This window comes from Rhodotorula graminis (assembly GCF_001329695.1).
Source record: "Rhodotorula graminis WP1 unplaced genomic scaffold RHOBAscaffold_14, whole genome shotgun sequence".
NCBI classification, from domain to species: domain Eukaryota; kingdom Fungi; phylum Basidiomycota; class Microbotryomycetes; order Sporidiobolales; family Sporidiobolaceae; genus Rhodotorula; species Rhodotorula graminis.
The window spans coordinates 266,933-285,435 of NW_017264941.1; the positions used below are offsets into that span (position 1 = coordinate 266,933).

The 18,503-nt window shown below is 66.9% G+C and overlaps 8 protein-coding genes across 8 annotated transcripts; 6 read left to right on the forward strand and 2 right to left on the reverse strand.

Annotated features, from left to right (window-relative positions):
• Positions 1-74: 74 nt before the first annotated feature.
• On the forward strand, positions 75-774 carry RHOBADRAFT_3201 (uncharacterized protein; the record flags this gene model as incomplete). The annotated part of the gene is made up of 3 exons (XM_018413010.1): positions 75-242; positions 312-427; positions 498-774. Coding segments are annotated over 3 exons (561 nt in total), but the record flags the coding sequence as incomplete, so codon positions are not given.
• A 1,062-nt stretch (positions 775-1,836) lies between these two features.
• On the reverse strand, positions 1,837-2,491 carry RHOBADRAFT_55676 (uncharacterized protein; the record flags this gene model as incomplete). The annotated part of the gene is made up of 4 exons (XM_018417964.1): positions 1,837-2,007; positions 2,094-2,186; positions 2,256-2,343; positions 2,420-2,491. Coding segments are annotated over 4 exons (373 nt in total), but the record flags the coding sequence as incomplete, so codon positions are not given.
• An 805-nt stretch (positions 2,492-3,296) lies between these two features.
• Positions 3,297-5,693, forward strand: RHOBADRAFT_29715 (uncharacterized protein). The gene is made up of 11 exons (XM_018412881.1): positions 3,297-3,381; positions 3,447-3,533; positions 3,657-4,045; positions 4,142-4,197; positions 4,292-4,316; positions 4,381-4,490; positions 4,604-4,937; positions 5,022-5,074; positions 5,142-5,226; positions 5,336-5,394; positions 5,465-5,693. Exons 1-11 carry the CDS (start codon positions 3,330-3,332, stop codon positions 5,631-5,633), a joined length of 1,419 nt encoding a protein of 472 aa, XP_018268625.1. The 5' UTR covers positions 3,297-3,329; the 3' UTR covers positions 5,634-5,693.
• A 440-nt stretch (positions 5,694-6,133) lies between these two features.
• On the reverse strand, positions 6,134-9,206 carry RHOBADRAFT_55678 (uncharacterized protein; the record flags this gene model as incomplete). The annotated part of the gene is made up of 9 exons (XM_018417965.1): positions 6,134-6,492; positions 6,557-6,727; positions 6,829-7,417; positions 7,525-7,650; positions 7,723-8,008; positions 8,091-8,175; positions 8,251-8,409; positions 8,526-8,630; positions 8,707-9,206. The coding sequence occupies 9 exons, from the start codon at positions 9,204-9,206 to the stop codon at positions 6,216-6,218; spliced, it is 2,298 nt and encodes a 765-aa protein (XP_018268626.1). The 3' UTR covers positions 6,134-6,215.
• A 616-nt stretch (positions 9,207-9,822) lies between these two features.
• RHOBADRAFT_55679 (uncharacterized protein) lies at positions 9,823-12,102 on the forward strand (the record flags this gene model as incomplete). Its single annotated transcript, XM_018417966.1, has 5 exons — positions 9,823-10,051; positions 10,448-11,176; positions 11,285-11,391; positions 11,493-11,851; positions 11,928-12,102. 5 exons carry the CDS (start codon positions 9,823-9,825, stop codon positions 12,034-12,036), a joined length of 1,533 nt encoding a protein of 510 aa, XP_018268627.1. The 3' UTR covers positions 12,037-12,102.
• A 2,433-nt stretch (positions 12,103-14,535) lies between these two features.
• RHOBADRAFT_32242 (uncharacterized protein) lies at positions 14,536-15,848 on the forward strand (the record flags this gene model as incomplete). Its single annotated transcript, XM_018413018.1, has 4 exons — positions 14,536-14,538; positions 15,179-15,457; positions 15,534-15,596; positions 15,804-15,848. The coding sequence occupies 4 exons, from the start codon at positions 14,536-14,538 to the stop codon at positions 15,846-15,848; spliced, it is 390 nt and encodes a 129-aa protein (XP_018268628.1).
• Positions 15,849-16,686: 838 nt separating this feature from the next.
• RHOBADRAFT_65570 (uncharacterized protein) lies at positions 16,687-17,666 on the forward strand. Its single transcript, XM_018418736.1, has 4 exons — positions 16,687-16,887; positions 17,086-17,175; positions 17,305-17,401; positions 17,477-17,666. The coding sequence occupies exons 1-4, from the start codon at positions 16,858-16,860 to the stop codon at positions 17,542-17,544; spliced, it is 285 nt and encodes a 94-aa protein (XP_018268629.1). The 5' UTR covers positions 16,687-16,857; the 3' UTR covers positions 17,545-17,666.
• A 200-nt stretch (positions 17,667-17,866) lies between these two features.
• On the forward strand, positions 17,867-18,497 carry RHOBADRAFT_17948 (uncharacterized protein; the record flags this gene model as incomplete). Its single annotated transcript, XM_018412398.1, has 3 exons — positions 17,867-17,955; positions 18,025-18,131; positions 18,415-18,497. The coding sequence occupies 3 exons, from the start codon at positions 17,867-17,869 to the stop codon at positions 18,495-18,497; spliced, it is 279 nt and encodes a 92-aa protein (XP_018268630.1).
• Between the last annotated feature and the right edge of the window lie 6 nt (positions 18,498-18,503).

Here is an 18,503-nt window from a genome sequence, read left to right on the forward strand (position 1 = left end):
CCGAGCTGATATCCCTCGGCATCCACCTGCAGAACGTCAACACCGAGAACTACCTCCTCACGCCGGCGCCAGAGGGCGACCTGTGCGTCGCCAAGCTGTACCCGCCCGACTCGTCGGGCTCGCTTCGAGGTGCGGGAGGAGGAGGCGCCAGCAGCAGCGGTCATGGTGCGGCGGCGGCCCCGAGCGTGCGGTGCGAGGCGGGCCGAGGACTCAGCTGGCGCGTCGTGCAGACTGGCATCCAGGTCCGTCCCGCCACCCTCTTCTCCCCCTCGGGCAAGGCCATGAACTGACCTTCTCCTCGACGTGCGCAGAACCCGGTGTACAAGATCCTTCTCCCCAACCCGGACATGCCGGGCGAGGACCAGCCGCTGTTCCAGGTCAGCAAGCCCAACCCGAACGCGACCTTCTGGACCTTGACCTACTTTGCGTGCGTCCAAAGTCCTCTCTCTCTCCCTCTCTCACGAGCAGGACCGACTGACGATTTTCGCGCGCGACAGCTACGCCGGCCACCTCATCCCGCCCAAGCGCGTCGAGTTCGGCCGCATCTCGAAGAACGGGCCCGAGCACGGCGGCGGCACGCGCCTCGCCATCACCGGCCGCAACGACGAGGAGAAGGCGGTGTGGGCGTCGCTCGGCTCGGGCAACGAGGACGCCGTCGAGTGGCTCGTCGTGTGCGCCGCCCTCGTCGTCCTCGACGACGAGATCGTCTTTGCCGCCGGCGCCGCAGCTGGGGGCAAGATGCGCATCCGTCCGCCGAGCCCGCAGAAGCGCGCCGCAGGCTCGGGCGCGATGCGTGTCGTCGCGCCCGTCGAGATGCAGAGCGGCGTCCCTCGCTCGGCGAGCTCGTCCAACCTCGTGCCCGCCGCTTCGGCGCCGCCGAACGTGTCGCGCGGTCCGTCCCCAAGCGGGCAGGCGCCGTCGGGCCCGGATCCGCGCTTCATGCCGCCGCCGCAAGGTCGCCCTCAGCAGCATCCGCCTCAGCAGCAGCAGCGCATGTCGCCTCCCCACCCTCAGCACCAGCACGCTCCGCCTTCGCCCTCGTACCAGCAACAGCAGCACTTCTACCAGCAGCAGCAGCAACCTCGACAGCAGCAGCAGCAGCAGCCCTCGCGCGCTCCCCCTTCCGGCCCCGCTCAGCCCCAACCTCGCTCGTACGCCCCGCCGCCGCGCACCTCTTCCGTCCCGCCGTCGCCTCACGGGCAGGGCTATGCGCAGGGACCGCCCGGGCCGCCGCCGGGCCAGTCGCGCCAGCCGTCGGGCTATCGCCCCGGTGCGAGGCCCAGCCCGCCGATGCAGGCGCCGCCGCCCGTGCCGCCGCCTCACGGGTACGGCGCGCCGGCGCCCGGTGCGGGAGGCGACGGCGCGTGGGCTCAGGCGCAGCGCGTCAAGGAGTCGGACGGGCAGAGGAGGTTGGTCAAGGAGCGGCATCGCTGAGTTGGAGCGGGACGTGCACGGAGGAGGGGGGTCGAGGCGTGTTGTCTCTCATGTTTCGCTTCTCTCGGACCTGCTATCACTAGACTATCGTTCTCCTGGATCCTCTCGTGCGACTCGAGAGAGACATCAAGTCGATTTGCAGAGAGAGAGCGCGCGCGAGAGGGGGTACAGCAGGTTTGCGAGGGAACGACGACGACGAGAGGAACGGGGCAACGGCGAAAGAGTGGGTACAGGGCACCTCGCCATCGTAAAGGACGAGGGCGGGTGTTTTTGGTGGGCGTTGCGGGGGGTCTATGCGGTGCGAAAGAGGAGGAGAGAGGGCACGACGGGCTGTGTCGGCGTGCTCGGGGCTGAGGTCGAGTTCGAGTCGCTCGAAGGGGAGCGGCAGCTGCGCACCTCGTACGTGCGAGTTCCTGGGCGGTGCGGGTCGGGCCGAACGAGGGCGACGAGCGCTCACTTGGCCGGCGCGTCGCCCGACTTGCACGCGACGATGCGGCACTTGCCCTGGACGTTGAGGATCTCGTTGTTGTTCTCGAGCTTGAAGGTCGGGTTCTGCAGCACGAACGTCCAAACCTGGGGTGTGTGTGTTCGAGCGTCAGGTCCTGCCCGCGAGTGCGGATGAGGGGAAGGAGAGGGGGCAAGAGGGGAGAGGAGCTCACATCCATGACGTGGTTGTAGGTGCGCATCTGGGCCTTGACGTTGGCCTTGGCCTTGACGTCCTTCTGGAGGGCCTGGCTCGCCGACTTGTCGAACTGCGAGAGGAGGGCGAGTCAGCTGCGAGGTGATGAGGGGAGGGGGGAGGGAGGCCGACGAGGACTCGCCTGGTTGAGGGTCATGAGGGCGAGCTGCGGGTTGATGTGGCCGCTGTTGATGAGCTCATCGAGGGCCTCGACGAGCGCCGTCCCGAGGCTGTGCGGTCGCGGGTGAGCGGGGGTGGGACGACGAGAGGGAGGGAGGGGAGGGGCGCGGCTGTGCGGGGACTCACGCCGAGCGGCGGTAGATCTGGTAGAACGGGGTCTGGGTGGCAGCCTCGGCAGGGGCAGCACTGGCCGACATGGTGACACGGGCGAGAGGAGCTTCCAGCGGGCGGAGACGAGCAGCTCTCGTCGTCGTTCTGGCGTGGCAACTGCGCCAGCTGAGCTGCTGCGCGCTTCCGACTGCGCCGTCTACCTGCTGTGCCCCGACCACGCCCAACTCAGCCGCAACGAGCGCCTCTCCACACGACACCCCCTCCTCGCGCCAACCCCTCGTCCATCCGTCGCCTGAACCTCGCTCGCTGGCCCAAGCAGCCGTCCTGCCGCTTGACTTGGCACAGCAACTCGCGCAAGCTCGCACTGCAGCCGGCCCGACCGCCGGGCTGTGCCGACGCGAGCGGCAGCCCCGTCTCGAACGTGCTCTCGAACGTGCGCTTTTGCGGGCCCTTCGACCTCCCCTCGCCCACCAAGTACCGCCCGACTTAGCGCAATCTCGTCGGCGCGCTATTGGCTCGCCGGTCCAGTCGGCGCTGCGACGGCCGAGCGCTGCAGCCGCTCCACCTGGCCCTCCTCCCGCTCTCTCTCTCTTGCTCGCCTCCTCGTCTCTGCTTCTCTGTCGGCACCTCCTGCCACCTGCACGAGACATCGTCTGCATCCTGTGCGACATGCTGTCTATCGCGCTTCACTCGGTCGCTGCGCTCGGCCTCGTTTCCTCCGTCCTCGCCCAAGCCCCCGCCACGAGCTACAAATGCGGCACGACGGATCTCGGCAACGGCGTTCACGGTGCGCTCCTTCTCTCTCCCTTTCACTCTCGACAGTGCGCGCGATCCTGATCCTGCTGCTCCCCCAGTTCCCGGCGCTATCCCCAAGAACCTCGACGAGCCACTGCAGCATCGACTCGCGTTCGCCGGCCCGACCGGCATGACCGTGTCGTGGTCCACGTTCAACAAGCAGGACTCGCCGACCGTCTTGTGTGCGTGTAACGCTCCTCACGATCCGCCTGCGGCCCGTCGCTTGACCCGCAGCTTGCCCTCGCAGACGGCACCTCGCCCGACAAGCTCGACCAGTCCGCGAGCTCGAACCTGTCGTCGACCTACCCAACCTCGCGCACCTACAACAACCACGGTACGCGCCGCCCGCCGCCCCGCCGCCTCCCCTCTCTCGACGTCTCGCTCGAGCCGGCCCGTGCACGAGCCGCGCTCGAGTCGTTCACTGCGCACGAGCCTGACCTTCTCGCGTCGCACACAGTCAAGCTCGAGGGCCTCAAGCCCGGCACGCTGTACTACTACAAGGTGACGGGCACCAACGGCTACGAGGCCGCCTACCTCCCGACGTTCAAGTTCCGCACGGCGAGGCCGGCGGGCGACGACGAGAGCTTCACGATCGCGACGTTCGCCGACCTCGGGCTCATGGGTGAGGACGGGCTTTCGACGGCGACTGGGCCGTTCGGCGGCTCGGCGCACGCAACGCTCGAGCCGGGCGAGACCAACACGATCCAGTCGATGCTCGCCCTCGCCGACACGTACGAGTTCGCCGTCCACGTCGGCGATGTCGGCTACGCCGACTATGCCCTCAAGGAGTTTGTCCAGGGCCTGTGGGGCTCGGACAACGCCACGACGCAGCCGTCGCGTCAAGATGTCGCCGATCATTGTGCGTCGGCAGATCCTCTTTGCGTCCCTCTCATCCTTGCGAACCTGACCAAGCTCCTGCCCTCTTTCACTGCCGCAGACGAGTGCATGAGCGAGCAGTTCTTCGACCAGATGCGCCCCATCACGGCCGAGAAGCCCTGGTGCGTCTTCAACTTTCGCCCTTCCTCCTTCCCTTCTCACTCTCTCTTTTGCCGCTCTCTGTGCGTTGAACATGCTCACGCTCTATGTTCGCAGGATGGTGTCGCCCGGCAACCACGAGGTGCGTCCCTCGGCCCTCGCTCGAGCTGTCCAGCGTCCTCGTCCTCACGACTTGCTTCCTGCAGGCCAACTGCGACAATGGCGGCGTCACGGACAAGCGCGCCAACATCACGTACACGGACGACTGGTGCCTCCCCGGACAGACCAACTTCACCTGGTTCGGCGAGCACTTCAAGTACGTCTCTCGTCGTCTCTCGTCGTCCCTCGTCCTCCCTCCCTCGTCGTCCCTCGTCGTCGCTCCTGTCTCGAGTCGAGAGACCGCCTCACTCACTCGCTCTCGCTCCGCAGGATGCCCTCGTACGAGAGCGCAGGACGCGGCAACTTCTGGTACAGCTACGACAACGGCATGGTCCACTTCGTGTCGCTCACCGCCGAGACGGACCTCGGCAACGGCCTCGTCGGGCCCATCGAGAACTCGACCAACAACGTCAACGGGCCGTTCGGCTCGTACCAGAACGAGCAGGTCGACTGGCTCAAGAACGACCTCGCGTCGGTCAACCGCACGGCGACGCCCTGGGTCGTCGCCTCCCTCCACCGCCCGTGGCTCACCAACGTCGAGCCCGACGGTCTCGACTACCCGGCATGGCAGCAGGCCTTCGAGACGATCCTCTACGACGGTGAGGTGCGTCTCGACCGTCGACCTGTCCGCCGATTCCTCGCCTGACTCGCCTGTCTTTCCTTCTCTCTCTCGTCCTCCTTCGCGCAGGTCGACCTCGTCCAGCACGGCCACGTCCACACGACCGAGCTCTTCCAGCCACAGTGAGTCTCAGACTGTCCCTCTGCGCCCTGTCGGCGTCGTCAGAGCCTTACGCTCGGGCCCCGACAGGTACAACGGCACCCTGGACGAGCGCGGTCTCGACAACCCTCGTGCTCCTCTCATACTCGTCAACGGTGCTGCGGGTCACTACGACGTGCGTCCTACCCCTCCCTCTTCCTCGTCTCGTGGAGCGTCTCGACGCCGACCGCGTCAGCCTTCCCAAGTTGGCGCCGACCCGACCTGACTCGCGCGAACGTCTGCAGGGTCTCGACGAGTTCCCGAGCGACGAGCGCGTCAACGGGACTCTCTACGCGAACGACTCGTACGTCCTTGCCGTCCCTCCTCGCTCTAGAGCCGTCGAGTTCCTGACGGTCTCTCTCTCCCACTCGCAGCGAGTTCACGTGGGGGCGCTTGACGTTCCACAACCGCACGCACATGACCTACGAGCTCGTCGCCTCGCGCAACTCGAGCGTCATCGAGCACTGGACCTTGGTCAAGCAGCACGAGCTGGAGAAGAAGGGCGGCGAGCGTGGCAGGTGGTGCGGCAAGCTCAAGTGCTGAGGCCGGCCGACGGCAAGCGCACTGCAGATCCTTGTCGTAGATGTGGCTGGCCGCAGTGCATCTTAGATCTTTTCCCACCTCTCGCGCGGCCGTCTCTCGCTTGGAAAGGCCGTGGGCTTCAGTTCCTCGACCACACTCGCTTGCAGATCAGGTCGTCCGAACCTCTGCTCTGCTCGTCTTTCGCCCCTTAACGTACACCGAGCAGCCTTGCGCAGGCTTGCCAGGGAGCCACTCAACCTTCTCAAGTCGCCTCGTCCGCTCTCCCGCTTCTGCTGAGGCACACAGGGAGGTGCCGGCTCAGCTCGGCTCCGCTCGACGCCTCACTCTGACGCGGTGAGTGCTGCGCGAGTCTCTGTCTCTCGAACGTCTCGGAGCGAGTCGCTGAGCTCGCCGTGTCGCCGTCTCGGCTGGCTGGCGGCTCGAGCGTCAGAGATGGCTTCCTGGCTGGTCGCTCTGCTCTCTCAAGGCTCTCGGTCTCGACGCTCTCACGCAAGAAAAGAGAGAATGGGGCACGAAAGCTATGTTACGTCGAGGTCAAGCGAGGGCGGGAGGGGAAATTCAAAGCGGGACGGGTCGACGAGCTCAGTAGGCGACCGACGAGATGTCGCGGTCCCAGTGACGGTGCTTGGCGACGGCGTCGATGAACGCCTTGCCGAAGCCGCCGAGGTCGGCGACGCCGGTCACCTTGGCCCACAGCGACGCATCGTCGTTCGGGAGGTTCTCGGCGAGGACGACGCCGTTCTTCTCCGAGTAGGCCGCCGAGAGGTCGGCCTTGTAGTCGGTGATGCCGGGCAGGGCCTTGTGCGCAAAGACGGGGACCGAGGCGCCGACTGCAGCGATCGTCTTGAAGTGGGCGAACCTGCGAGGGACGGGAAAGTCAGTCGAGGCTTGCGAGCGAGGATGAAGTGGAAGGATGGACGCACGCCTCGCGGATCCAGTGCAGCCCACGACCCGACGAGAGCTCCTTGAGGAACGCCTCGTCGCCGTCCGGGATAAAGATGGCGTCGAACAGGGTCGAGCGCGCCGTCTCGAGGGTAAAGTTCGAGTTGATGACGCCCTTGGCGTCCGAGTCGCCGCGCTTGGTCCCGCGAGGGCTGCAAAGGGGAAGAAGGACGAGTCAGTAAGGTCCCGCAGAGTGGGAGAGAAAGAACGAGGGAGAGAGAGAGAGAGAGAGAGAGGGAGGACCGCGACGCACTAGCAGGGGCCCTTGCGCGAGCCGATGACGTTCGGGATCGAGCCGAGGGCGGTGACGGCGGCGACCATGCCCGAGACCTGGAGGCTGTCGAAGCCGTCGAGCGCAAAAATGGCGAAGCGGCGGCCGGTCGCGCTGCCCGGGTTGTTGGGCGAGAGCATCGAGAAGGGGCTCATGCCGTCCGTCTTGCGGCCGTGGTTCTTGAGCTTGGGCTCGGGCACGTCGATGTCGAACGCCTCGGCGACGGCGACGGCGAGCTCGTGGTCGACCTCGTTCCAGCGCATGATGTTGCGGATCTGGACATCGCGGTCGTCGCACCTGCCGAGCTCGAAGCGCGCCGCGTCGATGATGTGCTGCTGCTCGACCTTGCTCATCGAGTTCCAGAAGAGCTGCGCCTGGTCGTAGTGGTTGTTGAAGCGCTGCGGGCGGATGCGGCCGCGACTGCCCTCGACCTTGTACGGCGCGACGCTCTGGACGCCCTCCTTGGGCTTGAGGTTGTCGGCCGTCTGCGCCTCGCCCTCGTAGTTCTGGCCCTTGCCGTGCGGCGTCGCCGTGTTGGGCGTCTCGTACCGGTTGGGGTAGTAGTTCGGGCCTGCAGGCGAGATGAGAGGGTCAGTGCACGCTCGTCGACGAGGACAGGCCGGGATCTCAAAGACGACGGTTCGAGAGCCCAGGTGAGAGAGGGAGATGTGGGCGTACCGGCAGGGATGCGGTGCTGGCTGTGGCCGTCGCGGATAGTCGAGATGAAGGGGCAGACCGAGCGGTTGATCGGGATCGACGAGAAGTTGGGCCCGCCGAGACGGCTGAGCTGCGTGTCGAAGTAGGCTGCGGGTCAAAAGAGAGCGTCAGTATATCGGCGAGAGAAAGGGGATGAGGAGAGAGGGAGAGGGGACGCACAGAAGTTGCGGAGCTGGAGCATCGGGTCGTTCGAGTAGTCCATGCCCGGCGCGATGTTGGACGTGCAGAACGCGACCTGCTCGGTCTCGGCAAAGTAGTTGGTCGGGTTGCGGTTGAGCGTCATGGTCCCGACCCACTTGATCGGGACGAGCTCCTCGGGGACGACCTTGGTGCAGTCGAGAATGTCGAAGTCGAAGCCGAGCTCTTGCTCCTCCGAGATGAGCTGGACGCCGAGCTCGTACTTGGGGTACGCGCCCGCCTCGATGGCGTCGGCGAGGTCACGGCGCTGTAAGGCGAGGGAGGGAAGGGAGGGACGCAGGTCAGCGCTCGAGCCCTCTCAGGGAGAGGACGACGATGGCGCAGCTCACGAGGAAGTCCGGGTCCTGACCGCCGAGCTTGAGCGCCTCGTCCCACACGAGGCCGTGAGCGCCGAGGTGAGGGCGCCAGTGGTACCTGAAGGAGAGGGGAGGAGAGGGCGAGTTAGTAAGGCTCTCGACGACGACGACAAGAGGATCAAGAGCGACGCACTTGACGAAGGTGCGCGTGCCCTGCTTGTTGACGAGGACGAATGTGTTGACGCCGTAGCCCTGGATCATGCGGTACGAGCGCGGGATGGCGTGGTCCGAGAGCTGGTACAGGCTCATGAAGACCGACTCGGGCGTGAGCGACAGGAAGTCCCAGTGGTTGCTGTTGGCGAGGATCATCGTCAGTGACTGTGGATGATCGCTCGATGGGCGGGAGGAGAGGCGAGAGGGAGGGAGGAGGGGTACGAGGAGAGGCGACAGAGGGAAAGGTGGACGCACTCGTGCGCCGTCTGCGCCTGCGGGATGTTGGTCTGCGGCTCACCCTTTGCGGCGTGAATCAGATCGACGAACTTGACGCCGTCCTGGATGAAGAAGACCGGGATGCTGCGAGAGGGACGAGCGTCAGGCTCGAACGAGCGAGAGGGAGAGAACGAGCGATAGGGAGAGAACGAGGACGGACTTGTTCCCGACGATGTCCCAGTTCCCCTCCTGCGTGTAGAACTTGGTCGCGAACCCTCGCACCTCGCGAGCGGTCTCGGCGGCGCCGTTCTGGCCGAGGACGGTCGAGAAGCGGACGAACACGGGCGTCTCGACGCCGACCTCGGTGAGGACCTTGGCGAACGTGACGTCCTCGAGCGACGTGTGGAGCTTGAAGTTGCCGTGAGCGCCGACGCCGCGAGCGTGCACGACGCGCTCGGGGATGCGCTCGTGGTCAAAGTGCGAGATGCGCTCGCGCGCGACCGGGTCGTCGATCGAGGTCGGGCCGCGGGCGCCGGCGCGGACGCTCGTGTCGAGGTTGTCGACGGGGACCTGGCTGAAGACGCCGACGTGGCGGTCGCCGTCGCGCGGGCAGCGGACCGTGTGGCCCTCGAGCTGGTCGAGCTTGGCGTTGGTCGGGAGCTTGCGGACCGCCTCGACGACGGCCGGGGTCTGGGCGACGCCGTCACCGGTGTAGGACATGACGGGCGAGTGGCGAAGTGGGCGAGTGGCGGAGAGAGAGCTGTAGGAAGAAGAGAGAGTGAGCGAACTGCGACGACGACGACGACGAGGGGGTGCGAGAGCTCACGAGGTGGTCGCGGTGCGTGTGGCTGGAGGGGAACTCGTGCGAAGCTAGCTAGCGGTGCTTGTCGAGGTCGACGAGCGGTGTCGAGAGAAAGAGAGAGGAGCGACGACGCAAGCTCGCCCGCCGGTTACGACGGACGTCAACGCCAGTCCGAGAAGTGGCGCCGATCATCGCCGAACGGCTTCGCGTCCGCTCGCCCCGGCTCACGCGCTTTTGTCAAACCGCGGCCGTCGGGCCACAAGCTGTCGCGGCCGACTCGAGGTGGAGCTGCCCGTCGACGGCGAAGGCGAGCTCTGGACGAGTGGCGACGACAGGAGCAAAGTGCTGGGACAGGTCATGGACTAACTCGTGCAGCACTGCAAGGAGTGTTCGAGCCCGCAGAGTCTGCGCAGAGGGCCTGAGACGAGTGAGAGGACGAGAGACAGATGAGGATGCGGCCGCTGGACGAGTTGCTCCTCCGCCTCTCGACAAACCCGCTCTGCGGTCCGCCTGCAAGGCCACGACACTCCCACCATGTCGTCCCAGCACTACCAGCCCCGCCGCTTCACGATCCCGCCCACGCACGAGCTCCGCTTCGAGCTCGAGAACCCGACGGACGCCCTCTCGCTCCGCCTCGTGTCCGGCCGCGCAGAGGTGTTCGGCGCAGAGCTCGTGCCCGGCGCGAGCTATGGCTACAGCCACGAGCAGCGCGGCGCAGTCTGGGCACCCGGCATCAACGGCGAGGGAGCCGAGGTCGAGATGAGTCGTCCCTCCTCTCCCTCCTTCCTTTGCACGCGTGGACCGGTGGGCAGGTACAGCGTGACGAGCTTCGAGGGTCGCAGAAGGCGGGCACATGCGGGCAGCCCAGGCGGGAGCGCGCCGAGGTGGAATGCATCGCGTCTGTTGCGGCGCACAGGGAGGCTCCGGCGAGCGCGTCTCTCGGCTCTCCTGCTTCGCCGTGCCACCTCTCGAGAGTTCGAGCGTGCTTCATGTCCCGAGGCGGCGCATAGTCGGTGGCGGGCGGCGAGCGGCGTGGTCGTCGGGCCTCCTCGTCCTCCGAGCCTCGCACCGGTCAGCGAGCTCACACGCGCAGCAAGCCCTCCTCTTGCACATATCGTGCGCGGTCCTGACATCTTCTGTTCTCCCGGATACGCAACAGGGAACCTCGACTCGGTCTACGTCGCGTCCGAGTCGGCCCTCTCGACCTACTTCAACCTGCACCTGTCCCTCTCTCGCCTACGCCTCCTCGCCCGCCCCTCGTCTTTCGAAGTCACTCGCGACCTGTCCCAGCCCGACGACGAGGTCGCACCACCACGAGTGCTCATCGTCGGCGAGCGCGGCGCGGGCAAGTCGAGCCTGCTCAAGATGCTCGTCAACTGGCGCAACCGGGGCGAGCGCGCCTTGTGCGGCACGGGCCGCGCGCCGAGCGGCATCACGGTCGTTAACCTCGACACGAGCGAGGGCCAGTGGACGCTGCCGGGCACGATCGGCCTCGCGAGCACGAGCGCCGCCCTCCCGACCACGTCGCCCGCCGCCCCGATGGGCACGTCCTTCTCGTCCGGCCCTCCTGTACCCTTTCCTCCACCGGCATCGTCGACCTCTTCTTCTGCCGACGCACCTCCTCCCTATCACCCTCCCGTCAACGTCGACGCGTACGCGCCCCTCGTCGACCCGCTCGTCTTCTTCGCCGGCCACCTGTCGTCGACGACCAACCTGCCGCACTTCGAGCTCCTCATGCAGAGCGTCGCCGATGCGGCCAAGCGCAAGGTGGACGCGGCGGGCGTCGAGAGCTGGAAGGCGGGCCTGTTGGTCGACTCGCCCGGCGAGTGGGCGGAAAAGCGCGGAGGAGGGTGGGAGCGGATAAAGGCGGCCGTCCGGGCGTTCGAGAGTGCGTCTCGCTCTCTCTTCTCTTCCCTCCCCTTCCTCGAGGAGACGACGCGCGAGCCTGGACCGTCGAGCTCGTCCAGCGACTAACCTCGTGACCCCGGCATCACAGTCAACATCCTGCTCGTCGTCGGCTCGGAGCGGTCGTACGTCGAGATGACCAAGCTCATGAACACGAACAAGACGGTGACGGTCGTGCGAGTGCCCAAGTCCGACGGCGTGCGTCCTCTCTCTCCTCCTGTCGAGCCCGCCGGCGTGTCGCCGCCAGACTTCTCTCCTGCGCGAACCTCACTCACACCGTCCTCTTTCCGCGTCGACAGGCCTCTGATCTCGACCTCTCGACCCTCGCCCGCCTCCAGGCGCTGCAGACGCGCGCCTACTTCTACGGCGGCCCGGCCGTCACCCAGGGCCTCCTCTCGCCCTTCAGCATCATCGTGCGCCTGAGCGACATCCGCATCGTGCGCGTCGGCGAGCAGGCGGGGTCGCACGCGCCGTCGAGCGCGCTCCCGATCGGTGCGACGCGGCTCACGAGGGATACGGAGCTCGTCGAGGTCGACCTCGAGGGACCACGCGCCGCGAGCGAGGTCGTCAACCGCGTGCTCGCCGTCCCGATGGCGGAGGAGGAGCGAGACGGGCAGGAGAAGGTCGTCAAGGGCCCCGTCATGGGCTTCGTCTGGGTGTGCGTCCCACCTCTCTCTCGTTCTCGCCGCACGAGGCCTCAGAGACTGACTCTCGCCTCTTCCCGCCGCCCTCAGGTCGGCTCTCGACAAGGACAAGAAGAAGATCACGCTCCTGTCGCCCCTCCCCGGCCGGCTACCGCGCAAGACGCTCATCCTCGGCTCGATCGACTGGGTCGACGCGTGAGCGAGTTTGAGAAGGACGTTTCGTACTTTTCTCGGGCTGCAACGAGATCAAGCTCAGTTGCGCGCTCGCCGAGGCCATGCCGAGCTTGCGAGGAGAGAGAGAGGGAAAGTCAGAGTCGGCCTTGCCGCTTGCCACTTCGGCCGCCGAAGCATCGCCGACCCCGTACAAAGGTCGGCCAGCCTTGCAAGGTCAACCTCGCTTCGTCGGCGCTTCTGCTTCGGCTCTCTCTCTTCCAGACTGTCCCTCCTCGATGTTCGCTCCTCGCTTTCCGTCGCACAAGGTCGCCGTGCAGCCGTACAGCCTCCCGCCGACCCCGCCGCTGTCGTACGCCGAGTCGCTCGACGACGACTTTCCTGTCTTCGAGGCGTCCATCCCGTCGTCTCTGACGTCGAGCCGGGCCTCCCACTTCACGGTACCGCCGCCAGGCGCCCTCGTCTACGAGCAGCGCGTGCACCGGCCGCCAAAAAAGCTCACTCGGCGCGAGCGGGCGAGGTTGCGCTACGGCGGTCTCCTCTTTGACGTGCTCGAGCCGGCGCGTCGAGTCTCTCTCTGCACTCTCTCCTACCGAGCGCGAGCTGACGACCCGCGCCCGTCGCAGTGGGAGACTCTCGTCGTCCGTGCGTTTTGACCTCTCGCCACGGCCAAGTTGACCTCTCGCTGACCTCGCGCTTAATTTCTCCTCCCCTCTCCTCCCTCACCGACGCCTCTCCTCGCCCTCTTCTGCATCCTCACGACGCCCGCACGACGCACTCTGCCCCTCGCCACACTGGCACGGTCGACCACTCCCTCGGCGAACGTGGCGATCCGCATCCTCGGCCTCCACTCGTCCTGCCTCCCTCGTTGCCTCCCGACCGACCCTCGCCCTCACCCTCGCCCTCTCTCCGCCCTTTCCTCTCCGACCTCTCCTCTCCCCTCCCCCTTCGATCCATCGCCCGCCGAACCACGCGACCACGACCGCGGCCACCCTTTCCTCGCACAGACGCCCTCTTCCTCGCCCTCCTCCTCGTCGCCTACCTCGCCCTCTCGCGCCTCGTCGCACCCGCACACCTCGCACGTCTCGGCGCTCGCGCGACGTGGTACCTCACCGGCGGCGGCACGAGCGCGAGCGGGCTCGTCGCGCGACCGTGAGCGTGCGCCGCCGCGCGGCGGTCGGTGCGCTCGAGCCTGAGCGGCGCGCGCTCGGCTGAACTGCGCAGTCGTCGTCGAGGCGCGACCGACGGGCGATGAGTGACGACGTGTACATAGTAGAGCCCGGCGGCGCGGGCTCGTTCCCTCCCTTCCTTTCACACCCTCTTAATGCGGCTCGTGCGGTCGCCCAGGCAGTGCGCCCGGCACCGCTCAGCCTTCTCTCGATCCCCTCTATCCTCTCGCACATGTTGTATAGAATTGGCATGTCAGATGCAGACGAGCACTGTTCCGGGCACAGAGAGGGCGAGCGAGAGCAGGACGTCCGAAAGCGACTCTCTCGCCAAGGTTGACCTCGAGCGCTCGGCGAGCAGGAGCGATCGAGCTTACGAGCGAGACGGGAAAGGGCCCGAGAGTGCAGGCTCCCGGCATGGAGAGGAGATGCGCGACCGGGCAGCGACAGCAGAGGGTGCGCCCGGTCGTGGGGCGCGAGAGGCGCTTCTTCAAGGCTCACGCCGTCGAGGACGAGCCGCAAACTCCAGGGAGCAGGACCATCTCGGCTCGAGCGAGAGCGCACGTCTCGTTTCGAGAACGGCAGCGATGAAAGGTGTGGCAGCGCGAGGCCGGCCTGAGGGCGACAGCACGCTCCGAGCGACGGGCACAAGGGCCTCGCGTCGGGCGGCCCTCGAGTAGACGGCGCCGAAGGTAGAGGACACAGCGCCAGCTGGAGCGATGACCGTATACGGCCTCGAGCGGGCTTGTTGAGCAGGCGACGAGGCAGGCGAAAGAGGGGAACGGGCGCAAGTGGTCGGGCTGGCGGCGAGGCGCAGTCGGTGCAGCCGGGTCGTCGATGCTGTAGATCTGTGCGTCGACGAGGGGAGGCAACCGAGGGTCAGTGAGGCTGTTCGAGGACCGCTCGGTCTCGCTGCTCGTCGTCGTCGTCGTCGTCGTCGTCGTCGTCGTCGTCGTCGTCGTCGTCGTCGTCGTCGTCGTCGTCGTCGTCGTGTTCGTCGTCGCTCGAGGGATCAGGTGTTTTGGTATTTTTGGTATAGTTTTCTGTGTCTCCGCAGGGCCTGTGGCTCGGTAGCAGAACTGAAATTGTAGAAATCATCACGTCGAGGCGAGGTGGTGGTGGTGGTGGTCGAGGGAGGGAGGGGGGCAACCGACGAGAGGGGACGGCTGGCGCAGGGGTGGACTGACCTGGTGCAGGCGAGCGTGTAGGAATGGCGAGAGTGAACGAGAGAGAGAGAGAGAAGCTGGAGACGAAAGAGCAAAGTCGCTCGCCCGCCCGCCGCGCTCCCCGCCGAGCGCGAGGCCACCTCCCCCTTGCTCTCCGTACATCGAGTCTCGCTTGAGTGCCGCCAAGCCGCCAACATGGTCAGTCTCTGCCCAGCACTGTCGCCACCACCAACCCCTCGCACCACCCGTCCAGCCCTCGCCAGCCTCGCTCGACTCGGCCCACCACCCGACCCAAAAGCTCGACGCCCACACACCCATCCCCAGCCCTCTCCTCGCACTCTGTGGCTCCGCCTGCGCCTCGATCCACCCACTCGATACCCTGCGCCGTCGCACACCCACTGCGCGCCCTCCGAGCCGACGAGCGGCGCCCGACACGCCCGACCGAGAAGTCCTGTGCCCACCTCGACCGCGACCGCCTCGCCGCTCTCGCGGGCTGCACAGCCGTGCAGGGCGCAAGCAGGACGGCTCAGGGTGCAGGAGCGCAGGCGCAGGGACGTGCAGGAGGGCGGCGAGGGCGCCTGGAGGCCGTCGCGCGGCCACCGCCTTGGTCGAGCGCCCACTGCACCGCCCACCGCGTCCGCCTGCCGCGCAGCTGGCGTCGAGCGCGCCCAAGGGCCTGCAGCACTTGTCCCACGAGCCTCTCAAGGACACCGCGCTGACCTTTGCTCCCCCCCTCCTCCCCTCGTCTCTCCCCCCTCGCCAACCTCCAACCTCGACCTCGTCCCCGACCCCGACCCGCCCACTCGCGCACCCTCGACCGCGCTCCCACCACCTGCAGGACCCCAACGGCGCTGTGACCATCCGCACCCGCAAGTTCCTCACCAACCGCTTGCTCCAGCGCAAGCAGATGGTCGTCGACGTCCTGCACCCGACGCGCGCCAACGTCTCCAAGGACGAGCTCCGCGACAAGCTCGCGGCCATGTACAAGGCCCCCAAGGACCAGGTCATCGTCTTTGGCTTCCGCACCCAGTTCGGTGGTGGAAAGTCGACCGGCTTTGCCCTCATCTACGACTCGAAGGAGGCGCTCAAGTTCGAGCCGCGCCACCGGTTGATCAAGGTGCGCCCCTCGCGCTCTCTCCCTCTCTTTCCCTCCTACCTCTGGAACTGACGTCGTGTGTGTCCCTCTCGCGCAGTTCGGCCTTGCGGAGAAGAAGGAGCGTACTGGCCGCAAGCTCCGCAAGGAGCGCAAGAAGTGCGTCCACCGTCTCTTCTCCTCTCTCGGCACGTCGCCCTGGGTCGAAGCTGACTCTCGTTCGCGTGTCCTCCACCTCCCCTTCCTCTCTACAGCCGCGCCAAGAAGGTGCGTCCTCGCTCGCCGTCTTCGCCTGCCCCACACGCCGACCCACTGACCCTCCTTCCCCTGTCCCACTCCCTGTCCTCCTCCTCGTCTCGCGCTCCCGCAGTTCCGTGGTGTCGCGAAGGTCACCAAGTCGGCGGGCAAGAAGTAAACGGCGTCGTCGTCGCGCTTGTAACGTGCACACGGCCTGTTTTGCTTTGGGGGACACATCTCACTCGGGTCTGGTTGCGCGCGGTCGAGAGAAGGGATCAAGAGAGAGCGAGAGAGACAGGGCATGTCGAGTCGCGACTGTCGAGAGCAGGCGAGATGCTGGGCCGACGCTGCACGAGGAAGAGGCTCGACGAGGAACGAGCGCTCGGTCGTCGCGAGCTGTCGTGCGGCCGGACCCACTCGAGGGGGCAGAGCGCGAGCGCTGTCGTTGCGGGCATCGGCCTGAGATGACGAGGCTTGACTGGCAGCAGTGCGCAGTCGCCGAGCTGGGCAGCGGCAACGACGAACAGGGCGAGGGTGTCGTGCTCCGTCTCGGTCGACAGGCAGCGGCCTCATCGCTCGGCGCTCGACCGTCTCGCGAGCACCGCTACGCTCGTACGTCCTCGACAATGTCGGACTCAGCCAGCGAGAGGGCGCGAGCGCTCTGAGAGAGTGCGAGAGACAGGGAGCGAGCAAGCGAGCGTGGGCAATGCGCAGCGAGTAGGGGGGCGCCGAGTCTCGCTGGCTTGCGACAGCGTCGTAGAAGCTGTACGGGCCATGTTGAGCGGGCGAGTCTGTCCAGGGAAGCGTGTGCGGCGGGTCGTCTAGGCGGCCGTGGCCGAGAGAGGGGAGCGCGAGAGCAGGATGGGGAGAGGCCGCCGCAGCGAGGCACGATGCGCGACAGTCCGCCCAGTAGCTGGCGGGCAGGCTAGAACAGCAGCAGCTAGCTCTGAGAGAGTTGCGCGGGAGGGAGCGGTGTGGTCGTCGGGGAGGAGGACGAGCAGCTCTCCCTCCATCCTCGTCGCTCCTGCAACCAGCTCGAGCCTAGTCCAGCACCCGACCAGATCTAGCGCAGCCGCCTCAGCCTCCGACCCGCACTCGTTCCCGCCGCGTCGTCGCCTCGCCCGTCTCGCTCTCGTCGTCGTCGTCTCCCTCTCCACCTCCTGCCGACCCCGCCCAGCACTGCCACGATGAGCAAGAGCGTCCTCGTCCAGCCCATCGTGCGTCCACTCTCCCTCCCTGTGCGCCCCGAGCACCCGCCCTGACTCGCCCCGTTGCCCCCCGCCTCTCGTCCCTCGCTCGCCTCATCTCCCCGCCTCTCCCTCGCCGCCCTCCCGCGTCGCACCGCCGCCCGACTGCCACGACTCGACCGTCTGCTCTACTCGCCTCGCACGGTACCCCGCGCTTCGCCGCCGCAGAACGTCATCTTCAAGCACCTTCAGCAGGGCGCCCGCGTCCAGGTGTGGCTCTTTGACAACATTGAGCAGCGCCTCGAGGGCAAGATCCTCGTGCGTCCCCCCTTTTCACTTCGTCTGCCGGGTCTCTGGACCGTCGAGGACGGCGGTGCGAGCACCTGGGGCCTTACGAGCTCGCACGACTGACCTCGTCTCCTCGCACCCGTAACCTCCTCCCCGCAGGGCTTTGACGAGTTTATGAACGTCGTCCTCGACGACGCCGAGGAGGTCTACGTCAAGGACACCAAGTCGAAGAAGACGGGCGACCGCCAGCGTCTCGGTGCGTCCCCTCGTCTCGCCCTCTCTCGTCTCTCTCTCGCCCGGCCGCACAGGGCTGACACCTTTCGTGACACAGGTCGGCTACTGCTCAAGGGCGAGAACATCACGCTCATCAGTCCGATGCCCAAGCCCGTGTCTGCATGAGCGTGTGCGAGACGGCGAGATGGACGGAGCGAGCGCGCGAGAGAGGAGAGGCGAGGTGGTGGGTGTTCTTGAGCCGCGGCCGTTGTGTAGAAGCGAAAACCTGTACCAGTTGTGCGAGCCCTTTCCTGCCTGCGAGAGCGTCCAGGAGGAGCGAGTTGTCGTTGCCGCTGAGAGGACTTAGCCGTGTCAAGCGCGACAACCACAGCTACGCTCGCTCGCGGCCAAGTCGGTCGACCTCATCTCCCGCTCGCATCCACGCACCGCACAGCGCTCGCCTCGGTACCCGCACACCCTCGGCCACCTCCAGCACCCCTCGAGCCTCATGTCCGCCCTCCGCAAGGCCCTCCCGCAAGCCGTCCGCGAGCTGCGCCTCTTCGGCTGCCAGCAGTCTCCCGCCTCCGAGGGCGTCCGGTCCGTCCCTCCTTTGCGCTCTCTCTCTCTGTGGTAGAGCTGACCACGAGTCCCACCCCCACCCCGCAGCGCCTTCATCAAGTCGTCGTACCCGGCCGTCAAGAAGGCCAACCCGGACTTGCCTATCCTCATTCGCGAGGCGCACGGCACGCCCGCGCGTGGGTTTGTTCGCTTCGGTGCGTCCCCTGCTCTCTCTCTCTCTCTGCCTCTCTCGTAGTCACTGGGCAGCCGGGCGAGAGGTGGGCGCGCGCGAGACGAGGTCGTCCCGGCGCGGGGCGCGATGAGAAGCACGACGAGGGGCCAGGGGCTCTGTGCGGGACGGTTGGCTCGCTCGGCGACAACGAGCTGTGAGAAGATGGTGGTGGACCGGACGGGCTTGACCGAGCCGCACCATTCATTCGCACCTCTCGATCCTCTCGCTCACGAACCGCCCTCTTGCCCCCCTCTCTCCCTGCACAGAGCGCGGCGTCGAGAAGCAGATCTCGCTCGAGGGCGCATCGTCGGCCGAGGAGGTCGAGCGCAAGATCGCGTCGTTGCTGTAGAGCGAG

Bases quoted from the DNA above. Each gene is read 5' to 3' on its own strand.
- RHOBADRAFT_29715 (XM_018412881.1), top strand. From the start codon at position 3,330: ATGACCGTGTCGTGGTCCACGTTCAACAAGCAGGACTCGCCGACCGTC. The intron at 3,534-3,656 runs GTACGCGCCGCC...CGTCGCACACAG, and splicing joins GCGCACCTACAACAACCACG to TCAAGCTCGAGGGCCTCAAG. The intron at 4,938-5,021 runs GTGCGTCTCGAC...TCCTTCGCGCAG, and splicing joins CGATCCTCTACGACGGTGAG to GTCGACCTCGTCCAGCACGG.
- RHOBADRAFT_65570 (XM_018418736.1), top strand. From the start codon at position 16,858: ATGAGCAAGAGCGTCCTCGTCCAGCCCATC. The intron at 16,888-17,085 runs GTGCGTCCACTC...TCGCCGCCGCAG, and splicing joins GCGTCCTCGTCCAGCCCATC to AACGTCATCTTCAAGCACCT. The intron at 17,176-17,304 runs GTGCGTCCCCCC...TCCTCCCCGCAG, and splicing joins GCCTCGAGGGCAAGATCCTC to GGCTTTGACGAGTTTATGAA.